The sequence below is a fragment of the Aphelocoma coerulescens genome, chromosome 1, assembly GCF_041296385.1.
Source record: "Aphelocoma coerulescens isolate FSJ_1873_10779 chromosome 1, UR_Acoe_1.0, whole genome shotgun sequence".
Lineage (NCBI taxonomy): Eukaryota > Metazoa > Chordata > Aves > Passeriformes > Corvidae > Aphelocoma > Aphelocoma coerulescens.
Window position 1 is genome coordinate 64,122,171 of NC_091013.1, and position 20,595 is coordinate 64,142,765.

At 39.7% G+C, this 20,595-nt stretch overlaps 2 protein-coding genes across 2 annotated transcripts in view; one reads left to right on the forward strand and one right to left on the reverse strand.

Annotated features, from left to right (window-relative positions):
* Window positions 1-20,595, forward strand: part of GTF2F2 (general transcription factor IIF subunit 2) — an 81,513-nt gene that overhangs the window by 16,832 nt on the left and 44,086 nt on the right. The window lies entirely within an intron of this gene.
* KCTD4 (potassium channel tetramerization domain containing 4) lies at window positions 10,730-11,503 on the reverse strand. Its single transcript, XM_069030059.1, has one exon. It carries the CDS (start codon window positions 11,501-11,503, stop codon window positions 10,730-10,732), a length of 774 nt encoding a protein of 257 aa, XP_068886160.1.

Below are 20,595 nucleotides of genomic sequence, written 5' to 3' on the forward strand. Positions count from 1 at the left end.
AGCAGATGCCTTGAGATGAGTGTAAGAACAGTGTAAGAGCACAATGGCATCTCTCCAAGATCCTTCTCATAGAATCATAGAACAGTTTGGTTTGAAAGGGGCCTTTAAAGCTCACCTAGTCCAACACCCCTGCAATGAGCAGGGCTGTCTTCAACCAAAACAGGTTGCTCAGATCCCTGTCCAGCCTAACCTTGAGCATCTGCCTCCTCTCTGGGCAAGCTGTTCCAGCTTCTTCCAGCCTTTAATGATTCACAGCTCAGAGAGTTCCAGAACCAGATGTGATGTTTTACTTAACAGGACCTCATGGATTTTCCTTCTATAAAGTGTCCCTGTTGGTTGAGACCATGTAAAATCTTTAGTATCCATAATATCTCAAATGATGGTTACAGTCAAAATATTCAGGAATCAAGACATATGTGTGACAAGTTTACTTAAACTAAATTTGAGTTCCCTTTGCATTTTGTCATTTTAGATCAGTTTTTCCATACAGAAATCCTGTTTGTTTAGAGCTTGTGATAAACAGTGCTTGGTGATTCAACCAGTGTTGTTTAGTGCCTGAAGGCTGGTTTATGCTAAAAGTGAAAGGTGCATGGCAAATAACACACTCAGATAAAGGAAAAGAGAAATGAGGATTGGCTTTGCTAGGTCCTATATGAGGATGAGCAACCGATTTAAATCCAAATATGTGTATGTAGCTCTTGTTTGTTTATGGCATTGCTTTCACCTACCTGTAAGTGCTGTCAGTGGTGACAGAAGCTGTGAAAACCAAGCATTTGTGCCAATATAAAGTGTGACCTGCTCCCCCCCAATAAAAATACTCAGAAGCTGCTGCTCTGAGCCTGTTGAGAGCCTGTAGTCTGCTGAGAATGATACAGTAAAGAAATGCATTCTCATGTATGAGCAAATGCAATTAGGTGCTGTCCTTGTGGAAGTGCATTATATGGAAGTTGCATGGGCAGCAACTGAGTACATAATGTTGCTTAAGCTTTGAACATGTAGACAGACAATGTAGGGTGAACTTGTTATTAAAATTTTACCAATTGTGAGTCTATGTGTGTGACTGCAGGAACAAATATACATTTGAACTGTTTGTAGATACCACTTCCTTAATTTCTTGATACTACAGTAAAAAAAAAGGATTCACATGTTGATTATACATGTGTTGGAGTATTTGAAATTCATTGTAAGCGTGATGATAACCACTGAACTCCATGTGATAAAATCAGCAATTTTTTGTTAAAGACAGAGAGTTCTTACAGTATAACATGGGACAGTATAAAGCTGCTAAATGCACATTTGATTTTATCCTCTTTCAAGCAGTTTACATATATTAATTACACTTCAAAGGCGAAACTCTAACTGAAAAATGATTGTCAGGAGGAATAAACCAATAAATTTTAAATTTTTAAATACTAGCTTGCAACTCAGTGTAGAAGATAATTTAGACACAGATTCTGCCATTTTCAAGCCACAGAAACAGGTTTTGTCTTGGAAATATAACTGGGTTTGCTGGCAGATAAATACAGCACATCTTAAAATACAAGCTTCCCAGTAGCTTTCCAGGAGCCATAATCAGTGTGAGACTCCATTTGTAGCTGTTGAAACACACAAAGAAGCAATGATTCCTTCTTTAAGGTATATGTAGTCAAGGCCTATGATACTAGTTATAATAAATATTGTGGAAGAACAGGGAAGGTGCAGTGGTAGCATAGCAAAAGGATACAGACTTAATGTAGGTCAGCACTAACTGGAGTGAATTTTTTTTGAGAATTTGCATAAATGTCCTTGGTGTCCTTAGAATCTGTCTATTTATTTTAGTATATTGTATGAATAGTGGCATTTATGTCTGAGCAAACTAATGTATTTATTGTCATACAGTTTCTCTCCTGAGAACAGAACCTGATACAAAACAGTGGGAGTTAATCCCATGACAATGTTTTGTCCTTCTGCGATGTCCATGTCCAGTTTGTTGAAGTACTGAACTAAGCAGAAGTGTGCTTTTGGCTTGTACCAGAGTTCTTGGTTTTCCTTATGACTCTTGAGGAATCCCAGGAATCTTAACCATGCCGGGCATTGCAGATCATGACTTCACAACTGTGTTTGTCTTCTATGAGGTATTTTGCTGATTTTTGCAATTCACCCACGTACCAGTATGATCACGTTTGATGGGTTCAGACTTTCGGAGTACTGCAGATTCAGAGCCTTGAATGATGGATCAAAGGGGCAGAGGAAAATCAAATGTGTGCTGTCTTGACCAGTACAAGACTAACATGAAGCATATGTAAGGCTTGCAGGAGTCAGTTTCAAAGTAAATAAAATGAGGGAGTTCTGCACTCAGAATGTAATTGAATTCCTTGACAGAAGATGTGGATGTGAAGGTGGTATTTGCTAAAGGCTGACACAACCTTAGAGGAGACCAAAGGGATATGAAGGATCATAGAATGATAGAATAATTTGGGTTGCCTTAAAGGCTTTAAAGACTGTCTGGCTCCAACCCCCCCGCCATGTGCAGGGACACCTTCCACTAGACTGTGCTGCTCAGGGCCCCATCCAGTCTGGCCTGGAACACTTCCAGGGATGGGGTATCCACAGCTTTTCTGTGCAGCTTGTTTCAGTGTCTTACCATCCTCACAGTAAAGAATTTCTTCCTAATATATAATCTAAATCTGCCCTTTTTCTCTTTAAAGCCTTTGTCCCTTGTCCTATCATTACATGCCCTTGTCTCTCCTGTAGTCCCCTTTAGGTACTGGAAGGTGCTCTAAGGTCTCCCTGGAGCCTTCTCTTCTCCGGGCTGAGCAATCCCAACTCTCTCAGCCTGTCTTTGTAGGAGAGGTGCTCCAGCCCTCTGATCACCTTTGTGGCCCTTCTCTGGATCTGTCCAACAGGTCTATGTCCTTCTTATGCTGGTTTCAAGAGAGTGGAGAGGGGCAGAATCACCGTCATTGATCTGCTGACCACTTCTCTTTTTATGCAGCTCAGGATATGATTAACTTTCTGGGCTGTGAGCTCATTCTGGGTTATGTTGAGCTTCTCATCAACCAAAATCCACTTAAGGGGACTGAGAGGACATCTGATTTGAGAGGCCTCAAACCACAAAAGCCACGTGGATGGGATGCATACCCAGTAGGAAAATCCAGTAGGAGAATCATACATGGCTGTGCTGTCCTTACGTTTCTTCTTAGATGTCCACTTGTGACCACTTTACTGGAGTCATGATGCTGAGCAAAGCAGACCTTTAGTCTGATCCAGAACTGTTACACTCAGGCTCTATCTGCCCTTTTCTCCCCCTTGCCTTTTTTTTTTTTTTCACCAGTTCTATACTGTTGTTACACAGCTTCCACCAGGGATAGTTAGTTAAAGTTTCTTCTTTTTAACCATGGAGGTAACTTTTTTGGGGGGAAAGCAATTATAGCAAAGGCGAGAACAGCTCTTCCAAGGTTTGTGTGTAGTCATTTATCTTTGCCTTTGGTAACTGCAGCTACCAGAGCACTGGAGGCAGTAGTGCAGTCGGAGGACCTGAGCTTTCTGTATGCTTGAGTCTGGAAACAGTCTAGCAAAGCTCATTTTGTGCTATTCCTGAGTTATCAGGCTTTTCCAGCCCCAGCATCTTGCCAATAGCAGTGGTGATATAGGAGCAGGAGCACTGTGTAGCTGTGCTACAGCATATTGTCCTACTCATGCAGGTTGTCTTAGGGATTTCTGTGCTGTACTCTGGGGGCAAACCCAGAAATTGTAATCTTAGTGTGGCAGAAGGGTTATGGAAGAGGACTTCATATGGGAAGGCATAAGATAGCCTACGTGTTAGATTTCTGCCCTGATGGGAAAGAACTTTATTTGCTGTTCATTTTAGAAGATGTGTTGGAAATGTCACAAGACCTGGCAGGGCTGCAGGCCTTAGATAATGTTAGTATTGATAAGACTTCTAACCTGAGAGTACCTTTTCCTCTCTTTAGCTTCTTCTTATCAACCTGGCTGGCAGGACCTTTAATTTGTCTCCTCTGAGATTACCAGTTTCAGCATTGAGAAAATGTACTGCTTTATCCCTAGTACTTGCCAAAGTAGTAGAGAGGCAATAAATGACTGGGTTTGTTGTTACAGTTGCTTGTTCTGTTTACATTTTCCATGCTTAGCCTGTTCGCTGCTAGTTTGTTTGCTTATTTTTTCTTCCTAATTGAGAGGGTCTGTACCCAGCTCTGACCTGTTCTTTTCTTTTTTTCACTTCACCTGTTCACTATGGTACAAAATCAAGAACCTCCTAGGAGCTAACAAATAGCTTTCTGTGGAGCTGCAGCAGATTTGTAGCTTGAAGCTTGCTATTAACAATTTTTTAAAAAGTTAATTCCTCTGACTTCTGCTACAATAAGGAAAATTGCCTCTTTGAAAGCTGGCATATGAAAGGCAAAAGGAGAATTTTGTAAAATTTTTTCCCCATTATTTATCTACTAGTTTCAGGATTACTAGACATTACTTGTATAACCTCAGTGTTGCACTGTGTGGGCATCTGTCTTCACCACAAACCCAAGACCCTCAGCTGGCACTGAGTGACACTGAGTCCCTTTCTTTTCGTCTCATAGTGCTCATAGCCTCTCTCACCACACTTCTCCCTCCCCATCCTTACAGCTGGGGGAGTCCAGCATTGCAAACTTCCCTAAGCATCAGACTCTAGACTCTAGCAAGCCCCTTGGAACTTCATTTTCCTGGGGCATTTCCCCAGCAAGCAGCCTTGGGTGTTTAAATCTGAACTCTCATCTCCTTCATGTGCTTCTGTGGCTGGTAAAGTGTCACCCCCTTTACACAGGATGCCAAATCTTTCTTCAGGAGCTGTGAGCAAGAAAACCTTGTGCTTCATTTTGAGCAAGCTTTCCATACCTGGAACAAAGCTGCTGCTTAAAGTTTGGTAGGGTCAAAGGCAAAAAAAAAAAGATGTATCCTGGAAAAGCATAGAGATCTAGCTTTTCAAAAAACTGAAATAATGCTTTGGGTAGAACTAGTGGAATCCCCCTTTAATGCCCAGAAAGATGATGGCTTTCATGAACTGTCTGTAAATCAAGGTTATGTCCCCCAAAGTCACACCACCAATGAACAAGGCAATATTGTGGTAATTTTTAGCATTATCAGGAGAAGACATTCAGAATGACTCAATTTATAGGAGTCATCTTCTAACGACTTGATTTTGAAATCTTAGCATGTTGAGCTTGCATATCATCATGTCGTAATAGTGTTTTAAATGAGTAGCTGCTGTTTACAGCTATAATTATTGTACCAGCTTTTGAACAGCACAGATAGAAACAGCTTCTTGGGAGACTGTTGCATTAGCTGTGTGTGGTACTCCTACTACACATATTTTTGGGAAAAGGAATCAACTGTCTAGTTCTACAGAATATTACGCAATTTCAGAAAGAAAGGCAACTGCAGTTTCTTTTTCCGAGTGCTTGCTCATCCATGTTCCTCAGGTGTCATACATCTTCCTCCTACCTTGCCCAGTCCTTGCCATGCTGCTTGTTTTCTGGCATTTTTTTGGGAATGATGATGATTTACAGAGCCAGTGTTTTGAGACAATGTTTCTGTGATATACCAGTCCATTGGAGTTACAGAATGTCTATTCCAAAGTAAATAAAACCCTTTTTTTCTGATCCTAAATTTATTGTGCCTTACCTAGGGATTTTGTTTCAACCCACTATATTATGCAAGCCTCTCTCTTCGTATAAAGATTCCTTCATTTCTTTAACTAGCTATCACTTTCCTGTCAATCTACCCTGTGTTGTAAGGCAGCAGACAAAGTTAGGTTTATGTAATAGTTATTTAGCAAAGATGATCTAGCCTAGGAAAATAGTAAATATGTTGTCATAGACCCAAGTTAACTTGTCCTCTTCATCCCCAATCCTGATTCATCAGTCAGCAGCATTAGGGCAACATGACCCTTCTACACAAATAAATGAATGGATTAGACACTGCTCTTATTAAATTGTATTATTTGTTGCCTGCCCTCACCCTTATTCTGCTTATATACTAATGAGGAGTGGAGGAAGAAGATAATTTTCTTAACCTGTTCTCATCTTACTGAGTGGAAACCTTGTAATGCTTTTAAGAGATGAAAATAATGATGCCACTGATTTTCTGCAAATGTTGATGTAATTTTTACCTACTGTAGAAAAGAAGCGACCTGTTGTCACTTGAACAGTTGTTATAGGTACAAATGCAAAAAATAAAAAATCAGACAGGAGTGTTTGAAAATATCAATAGTGCAATTATGATGCTGTGGAACACTGGTCAGTGGGTGAGTCAGTACTGAAGGTACAGAGCTGGAGCTGCAATTTGACTTTATTGTGCAGCCTATGTATTTCACGCCATCAAGACTACCTCCAGAAACCACATCTGACTCTAGAAGTCATTGGGCAGTAGGTGGTTAGAGACTGAAGAAATACTTTGAGGGAGCATTGTGTATGTTGTTCCCAGTTATATGTTCTTTCCTAGGCATCCCTGACAAAGCCCCACAACTCGCTTGTGAAAGGAAGGGATACAGTGGAACACAAATGGAAAGTAGTTGTATGATGGGAGGAGAGAACAAGGTAAGAGAAAGGATGTGAGGGTCAAAGGATCGAAAATGGGGATTCTCCCAGACATGCAAAGTCTCTGGGTTTAGAAACAGTTTGCAGTCAGCAGGGAAAACTGGGCTAAAACAGGCCTTAGTCTGACATGGTGCAGCCACTTTTAAGTTCTCTTCTCATATAGAAATCCATATAGTTGGTACCTATGCCAGTGTACTGCCAAGTGTGATAAAGAGTCCTTGGCTTCTCCCACCAAAGGGAAAAAGTGGGCATCCAAGTGTCAGTATTTCAGTCAATTTGGCAGTTATTTATATTTTTCCATGGGCAGTCATTCAAGAAATTAATAGGGGCAAGGATATTTTTTTGTAGTCTATGGAAGTTAGTCCTGCCTTCAGTTGCCTCTGTCATTTCTGCTTGGTGACCCCTTTTTTCACCTGAGAAAACAGGCAGGGAGGCAAATGGAGCTGACCAAGCCTGGGAGCAGGTTAAGTGCGTCCTTGGGGAAAGGGGAGGAAGTTCCTTCTTACTCTTACTGGAGCAGTTGAAGATCATCAGAGAAATTATGGTAATTGTAATTATTTCCTGATACTTGTAGGGCAGTTCTGATAAGTTTGTTGTGATCCAATTCTTAATGAGAGAAAGCAGAATAGAAATATTTTGCATGCACATCGTATACTAAGTAAGGTTGTTAGAACAACTGTGGGTACTTCTGACTCAAGCACTTGATTCTGCAGCTTTTGTATTGTCATAGTAGTTACTGAAATTTCCAGCCTTAAAGAAAAGACAAAAAAGGCAGCTGACATATAACTGGGTACCTTTTCTGGCACATCCTACTGTGGTGGAATGCAAGTATCTGACTGACTGAACACATGCAAAACATATTTACGTTATATTTAGTGGGTTTATGGAGTACAAAGGAAACATCATTCACAGTATTGAGGTTTTATGTGGTCTTTTTGTTCATATACCAAAGCAAGACACTCTTGCCCTGAAAAATTGCTCAAGTTTGCAACTAGTTTGAATGTCTAATTGTAGCTGATACGGCATGATTCAAGACAGTTGTGGATTTGTTTAGTGTGAACAAGGAAGGGAATTAATTTTTTTACCTCTATGTTCCTTTCTGCTGTGTAATTCAAAGAGCTGAGGTGCCTTCGATCAGAGGCAGCATGTAAAAATTTCAAACCCTGACACTTGCAGAAATGCATCGCTGCTCATGAAAAAGGGAAAAGAAACAAGATTGAAGTTAGTGTTGCAGCAGATGACTTTACATGTATGCCATAGATGTCAGTGTAACTTACACAGAAATACATAAAAAATCCAGTTAAAAATATATAAGGTAATGAATCATTGAACTTTAAACAAACAAGCAAACCAACCCGCAATAAACCAACCAAACAACACAGATATTTATTTTAACAATGATTAGAGAGGTACATTTTTCACTTTAAAAAGGAAGATTTCAAGTTCTCCTTCATAAGTTGAGAGGGCAGTAGATACTCTGAACCAAAAGCCTGGCAAATAAATCTTTCATGAATAGCTATAGAATATTCTTAGAAGATGCTTCAGATGGTTTCCATGTTACCTGTGATTATCAACTTATGAATAACTTATATTTTGAAATTATTTTTTACATTAAATGCAGACCCATCAAATTCTCTACTGATTTTTCATGAGTGAAAGTCATGCTCTGATAAAAAACTGGTGCTGCTTTCTGATAGGGAAGTGCTAACAATTGATTCCTTAGTTTTTGGCATCCTAAGAGCCCAACTGAAAGGTGAGCAGCCACAACATATTTTAATTAACATATGTTAATTGTTTCAAATAAAAATTGATTTTCGCTTTCCTTCTTTCCACCTGCAATGACATTTTAAATCTTAGTCAAAGATCCAGGGCAAATGAAGGTTATAAGCAAAAGCATTTAAGTGCAAATGGATGATTTGACATCCTAGGAACAACAGCCTCCTCCAGACTTTGTGCTGATGCAGGCTGTGTATTTGACAGCACTGTGGGCATGCTGCTTTAAAACTTGTGCATTTGTTATGGAGCTTTTTTAGATTGTCTTGTCACTTTTTCTTGCTCGTGTAGAGAATTGTGTCTACAAAGGGCTTTTCATGTAATTGTTCTGTGTGATTGAGTTTCTAGTTCTTATCCTAGAAGATCAACAGGATTTTGTATTTCTTTTAGGGAAGCTTTCACATTTGCTTTTCACAGAAGTCCTACAGATTCTTATAAGCACAAGATTAGTGGTTAATGAGGATTTTTTTTAATACATCAATTTGAAAATAGCTTGGAGGGGGAGGAGAAAAGATGACACGTGCTGGTGGCATATGTAAATAATAGTATTTTACTATGTATCTTTTGTGTGTAGATAGTTAATGCATTTGGACAAATTCAGAGAAGTTTTGGGATATATGGGCAATTCTTTAGCTTGTATGCCTGAAATGTAAAGTGATCCGATTTTTAAACATTAGAGCCTGGAAAAGCTTCACTTAAAACCACATCTTTTATAGAAACACAAGTTTTATCAATTGTAAGTCTGCAACATGAGGACTAGATAGAAAACTTCATCATTTATAGACAGTGGATTAATTCTGGTGGAGTATTCTGGAGAGGTTGAATTTCCCCACTTGATAAAATTGGAATATGTTTCAGTCACTGCTGCCTGGTCTGGAGAAGTAGCATCCCTGTATTAAGTCATCTCTAGCAAGGGACCTAGTTAACACCACCTGTTGTATGTTAAAACTGAAAAAGAGTTTAATGTTGAGGGATAAGTGGACCTTGCATTTGTATTCCCAGCCTTTGTTACTAAGGATTGATTTGTTCCCTCTAAAATCCAAGCCACAACTGTTCTCAGCCTGTCTTGTGTTAGCTGTTTTCCTTGGTTATCACTTCTAGTATGGATTGTACTGCATTTTGTTGACATTATTTTTTTCGTGTACAAAATCAATGTTTTGGGAGAACTACTTAGTTGTTTTTTCTCTTTTTTTATAAGCATTTTACTTGAATTTTGGGTTCATATCAGCTGTGAATGTTGATTGATTTCAATGACAAAGCTTAAACTTAGAGTTAGTGAGCTTCTTTTTGCCTTTTATGATGATTTTTCAGTTCACTTTTGTGAAGTGACTGGTTTGTAATGCTTGTGGTTAAATTAGTTACAGTTGTTGTATAGAAACTATTAGTTTAAAATGTAAATTAAAAGATTTGATAAATAGTGGAGATGAGGAGAATGAAGGTATTTATTCCATTATGTAGAGTGAATTGTCTTTAATGCCAGCAGGTGGTCTGTTCAGAACTGGTAGTAGTCACTGCATTTAGAAGCCACTGTGCAAAGCAAGGTCTGTGTTCACTCCCTGTCCTTATGAGCACAAATGATTGCTAGGAAATACTGACTGTAGCATTGTAGGATGCCATTATTGGAAACCTGTTACACTAAACTTTATGTCAAATACTTTTATTAGCTATTTGATATGTACGTACTATTAGGAAATTTAACATTTCTGTGCATATTGAACTCGTTTCCTGTAATAAAACGAATCTCCCCCAGCATTATTTTGTTGGTTTACATGTTTCTGGCAATTGCTATTAGTGTAGCAACGTGGTATAAATTTGGGGTTAAGTGAGTTGAGAAGTCAATAATCTTAAAAATCAAGTCGGTTAATTTTAAACTCTCTTGCAATCTTGTTTTTTGCAAATTCAGTACAATAGATTACCATAAACACTAATGAACAGTCAAAATCATTTATTCCAGTTAAAATTCATTCTGAATTTGTTATAAGCAAAACATATTTTAAGCCTGCTTATTACGTGAAAATACTCTCATTGCTGTTCAGCAGAGCAGTTAGGTATATGCACATTCATCACACAGGTACACAAAAATTCATCTAGACTCTCTGGTTGAAAGAAAGCATTGAGAAAACATATTACAAAGAGCATAAAGCATTCCATCTGTGTTTACAATGTTAGTAGATAGTTTTTGTTAAATTCAGGCATAAAATTTTCATTCAGCTTAGGTAAGCCAGAGATAGATGTCATTATGAGATTTACATACCATTAGCTCACATCAGTTGATTAGCAGCTGAGCTCTGTGGTACAGGGCTAGTTAGATGCATTATTTGTGATGCCAGGAGGCTGCAGCTCAAGGAGGTTTACTGGCTGCGTGCTCGTTTCCTTTGCCTCTGTGATTACTTGATAAAATGCAGTGCATCACTGTGAACAATCGACCCTCTTGAACAATCCAGACTGGTCAGCAGTCTAAACCCACATTTTAAAGCCGTCATTATAGCCTCAAATTTAAGAGTTTCCAGGGTGCAGACAAAGGTGTTGTCCTCCTTCAGTACCAATCGTGTACCATTTTCAGACTTTATGAAGTACTTGAATTGAATAATATTTGAAGATACTGAAAACTCCTCTGGAAATCCATCCAGCCTGCTTTTGGACACCAGTACAATTCTGGATTTTATTTTTGCAATGAATTCAGGAGCATTACAAAAGATTCTAAGTCCTTGTGAACGGTCGTGGCTGTCAGTTATTTCCAGGAAAGTAGTCTCTCGAGATGCTAGCTGTTCCTTCTCCCACCTTGATTTCACTGCCTCTGAGAGTACTTTAAGCTGGAAAAATTCGGCTTCTTGTGCCAAAAGTTGATTTTCTCGAAACCCCTCTGGTAGAAGAAGTTCTCCGTTCCGTAGGAAGTTGAGGATGTGTCTGAAAAGGAGTCCATCTCTGTCTATGAAGTAATGACCATCTGCATCATATGGGCACATTATTCTTCCATTTATGATCCCCTCCAGAAAAGAATCTGGATACTTGGTTAGTGTCTGTTTTTGTGTGATATATAGATAACCACCGACATTCAGAGTAATCAGAGATGTTTTATAGTCCTTGTCTAGCTCGGAGCTTTCAGAGTTGCTGGTTTTTTCTTCGCATTCGTTTTCTCTTCTGCTTGCTTTTCTCTCCATTATTGATGCTGGGACAGAAAGCCAGCTATCCTGCTTTGCTCTTGTCAGCTTGCAAAGAGGATGTTTCTTATTAAAAAGCACCTTTATTCAGCTCCAGCTCAATGTTGGAATGGAAATGCTGCTCGCATTGCTCCGACTGTCGGTTGGGTTTGCAGTAGGTGGCGTATCAGCTGTGTGTGCAGGGAGATAGCAGGAATATGACTGTAAGGGAGAATTTGCATTTAACTGTGTAAGGGAAGAAGCGTATAACAACTGTTTGTGTTGTTTCTTTCCCGTAAGTCTAAGTAGTTTGCATAGCTTAGGTGGTTCTGCACAGAAATACATACTGCTATACTAAATGGCAACTTATTTTTAATACTTGCAGATGTATTTGTAGTGTCAGCTGGCCAAATCATATTTAGTGCTTATGGTGTTAAACAGCTTCATTTATGTTTCAAGGATTTTTGTTTTCACAAAGCCTGTTTTTTCACATTGTTTTTAGTACTGATTACAGTACCTGATGCATACAGCAGGACAACACAGGGAGGAAAGGTGTGCCTGTGTGTACAAGGGGGGGTGTCATCTGTGGAATGTGTGCACATGCATGTCACTCATTTATTGGGCACATGTGCAGCAGTAGGGTGTTTCCACAGAAGATACCCTGGAAGTGGTGCTAAGGACTTGTTGGTCTGACTGTTTTAAGTTTGTGGCAAAAGCTTTTATTTGCAGTCAAAGGGAGTATCCTCACCAACACAGGAGCAGCAGCGTGATTAGGTTTTGCTTTTTGCCTTTGTGTGCCATAGACAAAAGACATAGACATAGCTGTTTTACAGGGAGGATTTACCATTTATATTGGTGATGGGTTTTAAGTCACCAAGACGCTCTAGCATCAGTTTGTTCTTTCTCGATAGAAAAACTCAGCTGTCCTGTGGAACAAAGGGCTTGTGTGCCTACAGATAGCTTTGAACATCACATAACACCATAGCTTAGCAACACTGGGGTACAGGGAGGCGGAAACATCGGCACAGCACACTGGAATCAAATGGCTGTCTTCTCTCCTGTGGTTTGAGCCTCCCCAAAAGATTTCTGCTTTAAACATTTGCAATTTGAAGCAGGAAAGGAAAAGCTTTCCACACATCTCTATGGGCATTTCCTTGGGGAGTGGACAGATGGGAGCCACTGCATGCATTCCCCAGCACAGGTGGGAGCAAAGGCTTTCCTTGGGCTAGACCTGGAGAGGAGGAGGTTCTATCTTTTTCAAGATGTATTTTTCACTTTACAGGTAGATGTGTCCTTCTTTGCCTGACTAGCAGTGGAAAGGCAGATTATTTTCTGTAAATTCTTCTGCTCTATTTCTAAACATTCCTACTGCTTCCACTGTCTCTAAGGTTGTTTATTGATACCATGGAGTAATCACTATAATATTTTATTATTTGATAACTGACTCTAGTGGAAATAAATGTTTTTCTCTCACTCTTCTCCTTGCCAAGGTATCCTATCCCTAGCACTGATACGCTAAATTTTTCTGCTGCTGTATGTGATATATTAAGCAGGTATTATTAACTAGGTTTGATTTACCAGGAATTAGTAACAGTTTTATTTTTAACTCTTTGATGCCATGGATGTGTCTAACATAACTTCAGTCAAAGAGATTTCAATCAGTTCTTAATTTTTAAACATTTGGACTTTTTTTCAAGATTAACTCCTTTCATTAATTACTAAGTTATTCAAGTTCAAGCTATTGAATTAGTAATTGAGAAAATGAAAAAGCTAATTAGTTTCAAGTAAGATTTTTGTTTCCATTACAGGAGACATCCATTCACATTTAGTTTATTGTCAAGTGATGGAAAATTCACGTAATGTGCTTAGATCGTGCATAGCTAAAATATGGAACCATTTTATTGTCTGTTAAACCTTAAGAGAATGATTGGTGGTGCTTCTGTCTCACACAGTGAACTTGAAATACTTCGAAGCTGAACTAGAAGCATCCTGGTACAAGTGAGTAGGGATTTCCAGGGAGAGAAGGGATTTGTAAAAGATAAGAAATTTTCCATGTCCAGTTAAGCTGTCTGCATTTTAATAGACAGGATTTACAGAACAGTATGTGTTCACTTAAGTTTTCATCATCTTCTCGACGTTCTAACACTTGCAGTTGCTATTTTCCACTTTTGTGAACAAGTAAGTATTCTTTGAAAGATCATGCAGAATCATTTTAGTGGTTTGTAGGATAAAATATTCAAAATGGATTTGGTGTGGAAAATATACTCTGTGGAGTTCATGAATATTTACACTTAAACCTTTGAGACTTGAAAAATTTAGAGCTGCTGTAAAATTTTCATCCCCACAAAGCCATGTAGCTTTATTTCACTGCAGCTGACAGTCATTTGTAGCACAAAATTAAAGCCTGGCATTTCTTGGTGAAAGTTTTCCACTTTCTGTGCCATACTGCAAGTCTTTCCCAAAAAGCCCTCATTCTTCATGTGCACTTGATGATACATATGGTATTGTAGTGCATGTAATTTTAGTGGGGTGATTTCATTTAAATCACTGTTTTTTGAAGGTATAGGTATGCTGGATTTCCTTTTTTCTGTCCTTTTGTCCATGTACTGGAAGTTCATTTTGGCAAAGATACGGAAGTATTTCTTGCAATCAAGTTAGAGACTTTGACCATTTTTGTGCTCTGAGAGTCTTTTGTGTTGTGTACTAATGTGTGATAGCTGAGATGTGCCAAGTGCATCCCAGATCTTCCTGCTTCCCACTTGGATTGAGACAGAGTAACTTGCTGCTGGGTGCTTTCCTGTGTTGTAAGTGAACTGTTTCTGCCCTATCCAGCTGAACTGTTGTGCTTTCCAATGTGGGTAGGTAGCAATCCTGAATTTGTTTCACAAATTATTAGTGTCACCCTGTATCCTGGGATTGCCATGGAAGTGAGGAATACTGCTGGAATCCAGCAATTGAAAGGATATTGTTTTGGTTTCAGATTAAGTCAGAAAATACACTGAGCATCCTTGTGCACACTTAAGAGAGTGGCTATAGTACTCCCTTTCCAAGTTACTCACCCTTTGGGTTACAACAGAAGGGCTATCCACAGAGGTTCTTGCTCAAAGAAGCTGTCCTGGAGACAGTGAAAATGCAGTGCTGGTGTCCGTCAGCTACACAGGAAAACAAAACTGAGGAGGAGGGGGCTAGGCATCTGCCCCTCATCCTGCCCTACATGTTTCCTTTTGGAAAATAACCTGACTCCCACTCAACTTCCACCCTCTTCCTGAATCTCCTGGTCTGGAAGCTTGAGCATGCCACAGAGCTGAGGATTCAGGACCAGAACACACCATGGAAAAGTTAGTGCTTTACCACTGGTTCAGCTTACTTGCCTATCCAGAGAACATCAGCTTCACTGACAGTCTGTTATCAGTGAAAATAACCTGGGTTACAGACACCAGCTGCATTTTTTATTCGAGTACAAAACAATATGAGGAAAATTCTCAGCTATAAGAGGGAGAGAAATTTAGAAGTGTATTAGGAAGCCATGCTGTTAGGGTTATCGAGGCAGTTTGCTAGTCATTTAGTGTCATAACAGAAAATTGGCCAGGTTGTTGGACAATTAGACCATTCAGGAGCTCCTGTCTCATGGTGTTGGTAGCATAGAAATTCCCATTTCAATAATACCTCCAGATGTTGATTAACAGCTGTTGAAGACAAGCTTTACATAGTAATTAAAATTAAAGATTTTCTGATCAGCAAGTCTGTACAATTTGCATTCAGGAGTTTCTTAAGGGCTGTCTAAGAAACTATCAAAGTTGCTGTTGATATTTTTAATAATTTTTGAGCGCTGCAGTTCTGCAAGACTGGAAAAGCAAATGCTGTGCCAATATTTGAAGGATGAATTTGGATGAGCCAGGTATTTAAATATGAAAAATGATAAAATATATGACTTGGAAATCAATCGGTTAAAAATTAAGGGAGAGCAATATAATACTAATCAATGTGGGTGGAGAATAAATGGGTGTTGCCAATATTTTCCCCCTTTTTTTAAAAATTAGGATTTGTTCAGCAAAGCAGGTGTTGCTTTTTTCTGTTAAATCCTTCAGTATGTTTCATTTGTTATTTTGTAGTAGGATATTTACCATATTGGTTTCTCTGTCATTTAGCTATACAGAACTTATCTGCAGGCTTCAAACTGGCAAATGTTAAGCAGAGAATTGTCATTCAGATGTTGCTGTGATTTGGTTCTTGGTGCTGTTTTTTCTAGTGAGTGATCAAGGAGGCAGTTGCTGATGGTTTTGGAGATGATACAGATGAGAGTACAGTCAGTAGGGCGATACATTGCTGATGCAGAACCATTTGGACAGTTGGTTAGGATAACATTTTGTTATCACCAGATACAAAGTTTACATGCCCAGGAATATGCTGTAGAGAGCTTGCAGTACTTATGTTTGCAGGAGAGTTAGTGCAGAGGCTCTGATCTATGTATAATACATCATTGACAGCTGAGCATGAGGTCATCGTTCTCTGCAGTGGTCAGTAAAATGAAGTTGGCTGTATCACTGGATGCCTAAATAAGGGAATGCCAAGTGAAGACCTGGTGATCCTGTTCTTAGCTGCACAGCTGCCGGGAAAGGGTGGTCTGAGAAGGGTACCAGCTTTGAGGCAAGAGAGGTGCCAGAAAATGCCTTTGGTCTGTAAGAGTAGAGCTGAGGTCTAGTGAAGGAGGGGGCTGTACCTTGGCCAGCCAACACATGCAAAAACGCGGGAAGCTGCACAGCGGTTTGAATGAGCAGTGTGAGCTACCAGGGCTTCTGACTTGGATGCTGCTGTGCTGATTTTGGCTGGGGTAGAGTTAACTTTCTTCACAGTGGCTGGTATGGGGCTGTGTTTTGGATTTGTGCTGAACACAGGGTTGATAATACAGAGATGATTTTGTTATTGCTGAGCAGAGATTACACAAAGCCAAGGCCTTTTCTGCTTTTTGTACTGCCACACTGGTGAGGAGGCTCAGGGTGCATGGGAGGTTGGGAGGAGACACAGAGAGGACAGGTGACCCAAACTGACCAAAGGGACATTCCAGACCATGTGACATCATGCTCAGTATGTAAAGTGGGGGGAAAAAGGAGGAAGAGAGGGGACATTTGGAGTTGATGGCATTTGTCTTCCCAAGTGACTGGTATATGTGATAGGGCCCTGTCTTTATCCCAACCCATGAGTTTTCCAGTTTTTACCCTTCAATTCACTCCCTGATCCTGCTGGTGGGGCAGTGAGTGAGTGGCTGTGTGGGGCTTGTTCGCTGGCTGGTGTTAAACCATGACAGCTGGGAAGCAACAGCTCATCTTCTGACAGCTGAGGAGCTGGAGATATATGTGCCCACAGCCTGTCCTTACTGCACTTTCATCTTACTGCACTTTTTCCTGCTGCTTGGGGACCATACATCCTGAGTGTGGTCTTCATCTCCTTTTTTCCTTGGCACCGCTCACAAGGCGGAGGAGTTGGTAAGCACATGCTGCAAGTCTGACTGTGAGAGACAATGTGTCAGGAGAGACATTCATGAGCTGGACTTTCTCAGGCCAGTAAGAACAATTAAGAAGCTGAAAAATTGGCATAATGGAAGGCTCAAGAAAACATGATTTATTCTTATTAGGCTTGATAAAGGTGGAGACCACCTAAGTGCTGGGATGGGCAGAAATGCTTTCCTAGCAGGCTCTTTAGCTTAGCAGTCAATGGTCCAACAAGACAGTGGCTGGAAATTGAAGCTGAGTGCAGTCAGACTAGAAGATTAATCCATTAAAACCTCCAAGCCAGTCAATCTCCCTCTCTGAAAACTACAACAATCCAACCCCTATCAGACCATCTACTGCACAATTCCAGTAAATTTCTCTCCTGCCTATCAACATTGGCTTAAATGTTTCTGCCATATTCTGTTCTTTGATAATGATTGTCAGCAGGATTCCAAGCCGGAATCCGTGTCACCCCACCATATCTATTATCTCACTGAGAGAACAATTGAAATTACTTTATGAATTGGCACCAGGGCATTCAAGCAGGGAGGTGAGGGTGAGCATGCATTTGGCAGCTAATGATGAAGCTATGGATTATGTAGATAAGCCTGTCCAGAGCTGCTCTAACAGGGTACTTTTTACCTGCCAACACATGTTGGGCAACTGAGTGTAAGACACTTGGGAAAATGTCTTATTTTCCCTTCTCATCACTGATCTTGGTTAGTCTTTCAGACCTATTTATTTATTTTTTACTATCTCTTTTGAGTAGGTGTTTTTAACAGGAAACTACCACTTTCATGCCTTATTCATCCATTACCTTCTAGGCCAATGGAAATATCAAGGCAGTTATTAACATTTTGGATATCATCTCATTGCATCTCTGGTCCTGCAACAAAGGCAGACCCAAGTCTCTGAATTTGAGTTTGGTCAATGAGGTCTAATTAGGCTGCAAAGGGAATAAAAACTGTGTTCCCTCACTACAGTCCTGCATCCGGAGGTTTGCGTATATCTTTGTGTATTCTGCTAGACTCTCAGGTTGTGTTAAAATCCCTAGGAGAGTCCAGGGAAAGTGGGACATAAACCTTGGGTTTTGGACAGTGGATGTTCTTAGACAGCAAACAAGCTTAGCTGCAAGGCCGTGTTTGGGAGACTGTGCACAGCCTTGTACTGTGAAGCGATTGGAACATTTTGTCTGGATTTGACTGCAGAAGTCAAATCTGGATCAGTGGTAATTAAAAGAGGGTATTTAACCAAGACATCAAAGATGAGATACCAGAGAAGCTGTGGATTCCCTAACCCTTAGAGTGTTAAAGGCCAGGTTGGATGGGGCTTTGAGCAACCTGGTCTAATGGAACGTGTTCCTGACCATGACGGGGGAGTTGGAACTGTGTGATTTTTAAGGTCCCTTCCAACCCAAACCATTGTGTGATTCTGTGGTAATATTAAGGATAAACATGTTTAATTGGCATGTTCATTTCCTAAATAGCTGGTGGGTGGGAACTCTCTGCTTTACTGACCCTGATCCTCAAAACTTAAAAATAGTTTGAAAATTGTGCAAGGTGCAGGGAGATTGATAGTGACATTTCAGTGTTTAGGCAGCTGGGTTGGATGGTTCAGATAAATATAGGTTAGCTAGCCTTGAAACCTGTACCATAGAAGTGAGCAGAAAAATTGTTATGGAATTCAAGAGGTAGATAAGATTGGAAATGTAATGAATGCTAGCAAACATGGCTTTATGTAAAGGTTTTCTGGTGAAACAAACTTAATTTTGAAGATTGTGAGTTTAAGGTAACAGCACATTTGCAACCTTCTTAGCGTTTCATATAGCACATAGTCTAGATCCTTGTGATTTCTGATTTATGTCTAAGAAAAAAAGCAAGCACACAACAAGATTAAAAACTGACTGACAGTTGTATCGGAAAGGAATTAGTAGTAGGAAGCCACTTGAATTGTAGTTTGAAGGGCTGCCTCCAGGATTAGCAAGGAGGACAGTGGTGAGAATCACTGCTTATAAAATATGTTGTGATTGACACAAATGCAGGTCAGACAGTGAATAACTATGACAGGACTGTCATGGTGTGACTGGGATCACTTAATTCACGGAATCTGTTTTAAAGACAATGCATTTTCACCAAGCCAAAGGCTTGGAACAGGCAATGCAGAGCACATAGATAAAATGTGAGGCTTAGAAAAGACTCAGAATAGTTGTGTTAGTAATACAATAGCCAGCCAGCTCCACAGACCTCCAGAACTCGGTTTTTAGAGACAAATTGATCTTAACCCAGTTTTAACCATCTAAACATGAAGCAGTCATAGGACACAGATACCGTATGCCCCCTCCCCCAAAATAAACCCCACGACCAAAAACCACCAGAAAATCATTGAATTCTAAAAGAGATGGGACCATTTCTTTTTCTGACAGTCTCCCTTCCTCCCTCTCTCAGCTGAATTCAGAGATTCTGCTGAATAACCTTGAAATGGCTTAAGTGAGGTGAGAGAAATTCCAGCTCCTGTATCTGTTATTTTACCTCCATGTATGGTTTTCATAAAATCAGTACAATAATATTATGTCTGGTTTCTGGTCTCTGGAATCTTAAAACACCATTTTAAGATTGAACAGGATGCAAATAAGAAACCCCAAACTGATTTAAGTATGGCATAAATGTCTTGTGATGAGATAATGCATGAGCTTAAATTGGTTCATTTATTGAAAAGATGATTGAGAAGCAACTTGATTACAATGTATAAGTACTTTCAAAGGGAGAAAACACGAGGTACTGAAAGGCTCTTTACTATAGTATAGAAAGTCATAAGAAGAACCAGCTGCTAGAAGCTGAAGCCAAATTCTTATTAGAAATTAAGCAGCAATTTTAGTACCACTTCAGCCACAAATAAGTTACTATGTTCTGTAAAGAAGAAAGACAATAAAATTTTTCTGTCTGTGATACACAGGACATTAAGCAAATTTGCCAAGTTGTCTCTTTTGACCATTAACGTGGGAATCCACAAAATCAGAAGTGTTTTAATACAAATTTTCTGTTTCATTCAAACCTATCTGAAAAAAATGTGGCATTCTTACTGCTTTCAAGGATTTTGAATCAATCCAAGAAATTTTAGATTAAATAATTTTAAAATACATGATGTCCAAGTCATTGTTCTTGCCATTATTCAGAGCGAGCAGACTTACATGTGCAGATGTAGTAATATTTCAGTCTGTAAGGTGATAGGAATACCAGAGGTGTCGCAGAGTACCTTGGCTTGCTTGGGCGTCAGTGTTTCTAAGCATTTCTGTCATCTTCTGTGACATTGCCAGCAGAAGGTGACAATGACAGTGTAGTGCCCTTGGAAGGACATTTTAACTGAGAGCTAATCAAGCCTTTAAAACTCATCCTTTCTTGTAATGCAAGGCTGTTCCAGAGGTGTTTAACACATAGTGCACTGGTTACGCCTAAAAGAGATGGCTAAATTACCATGCACTCCTCCCAAATCCACACATTATGCACTAGAATATTGTAGTGGAACTGCAGGTGTTTGCCCACCATCACTTCTCTCTTCATTTCTGCATCAAGTTGTGTTTAATTTTTTGGGTTTTACTGACCTTTATAGTGTAGGCTGATGCTGCTC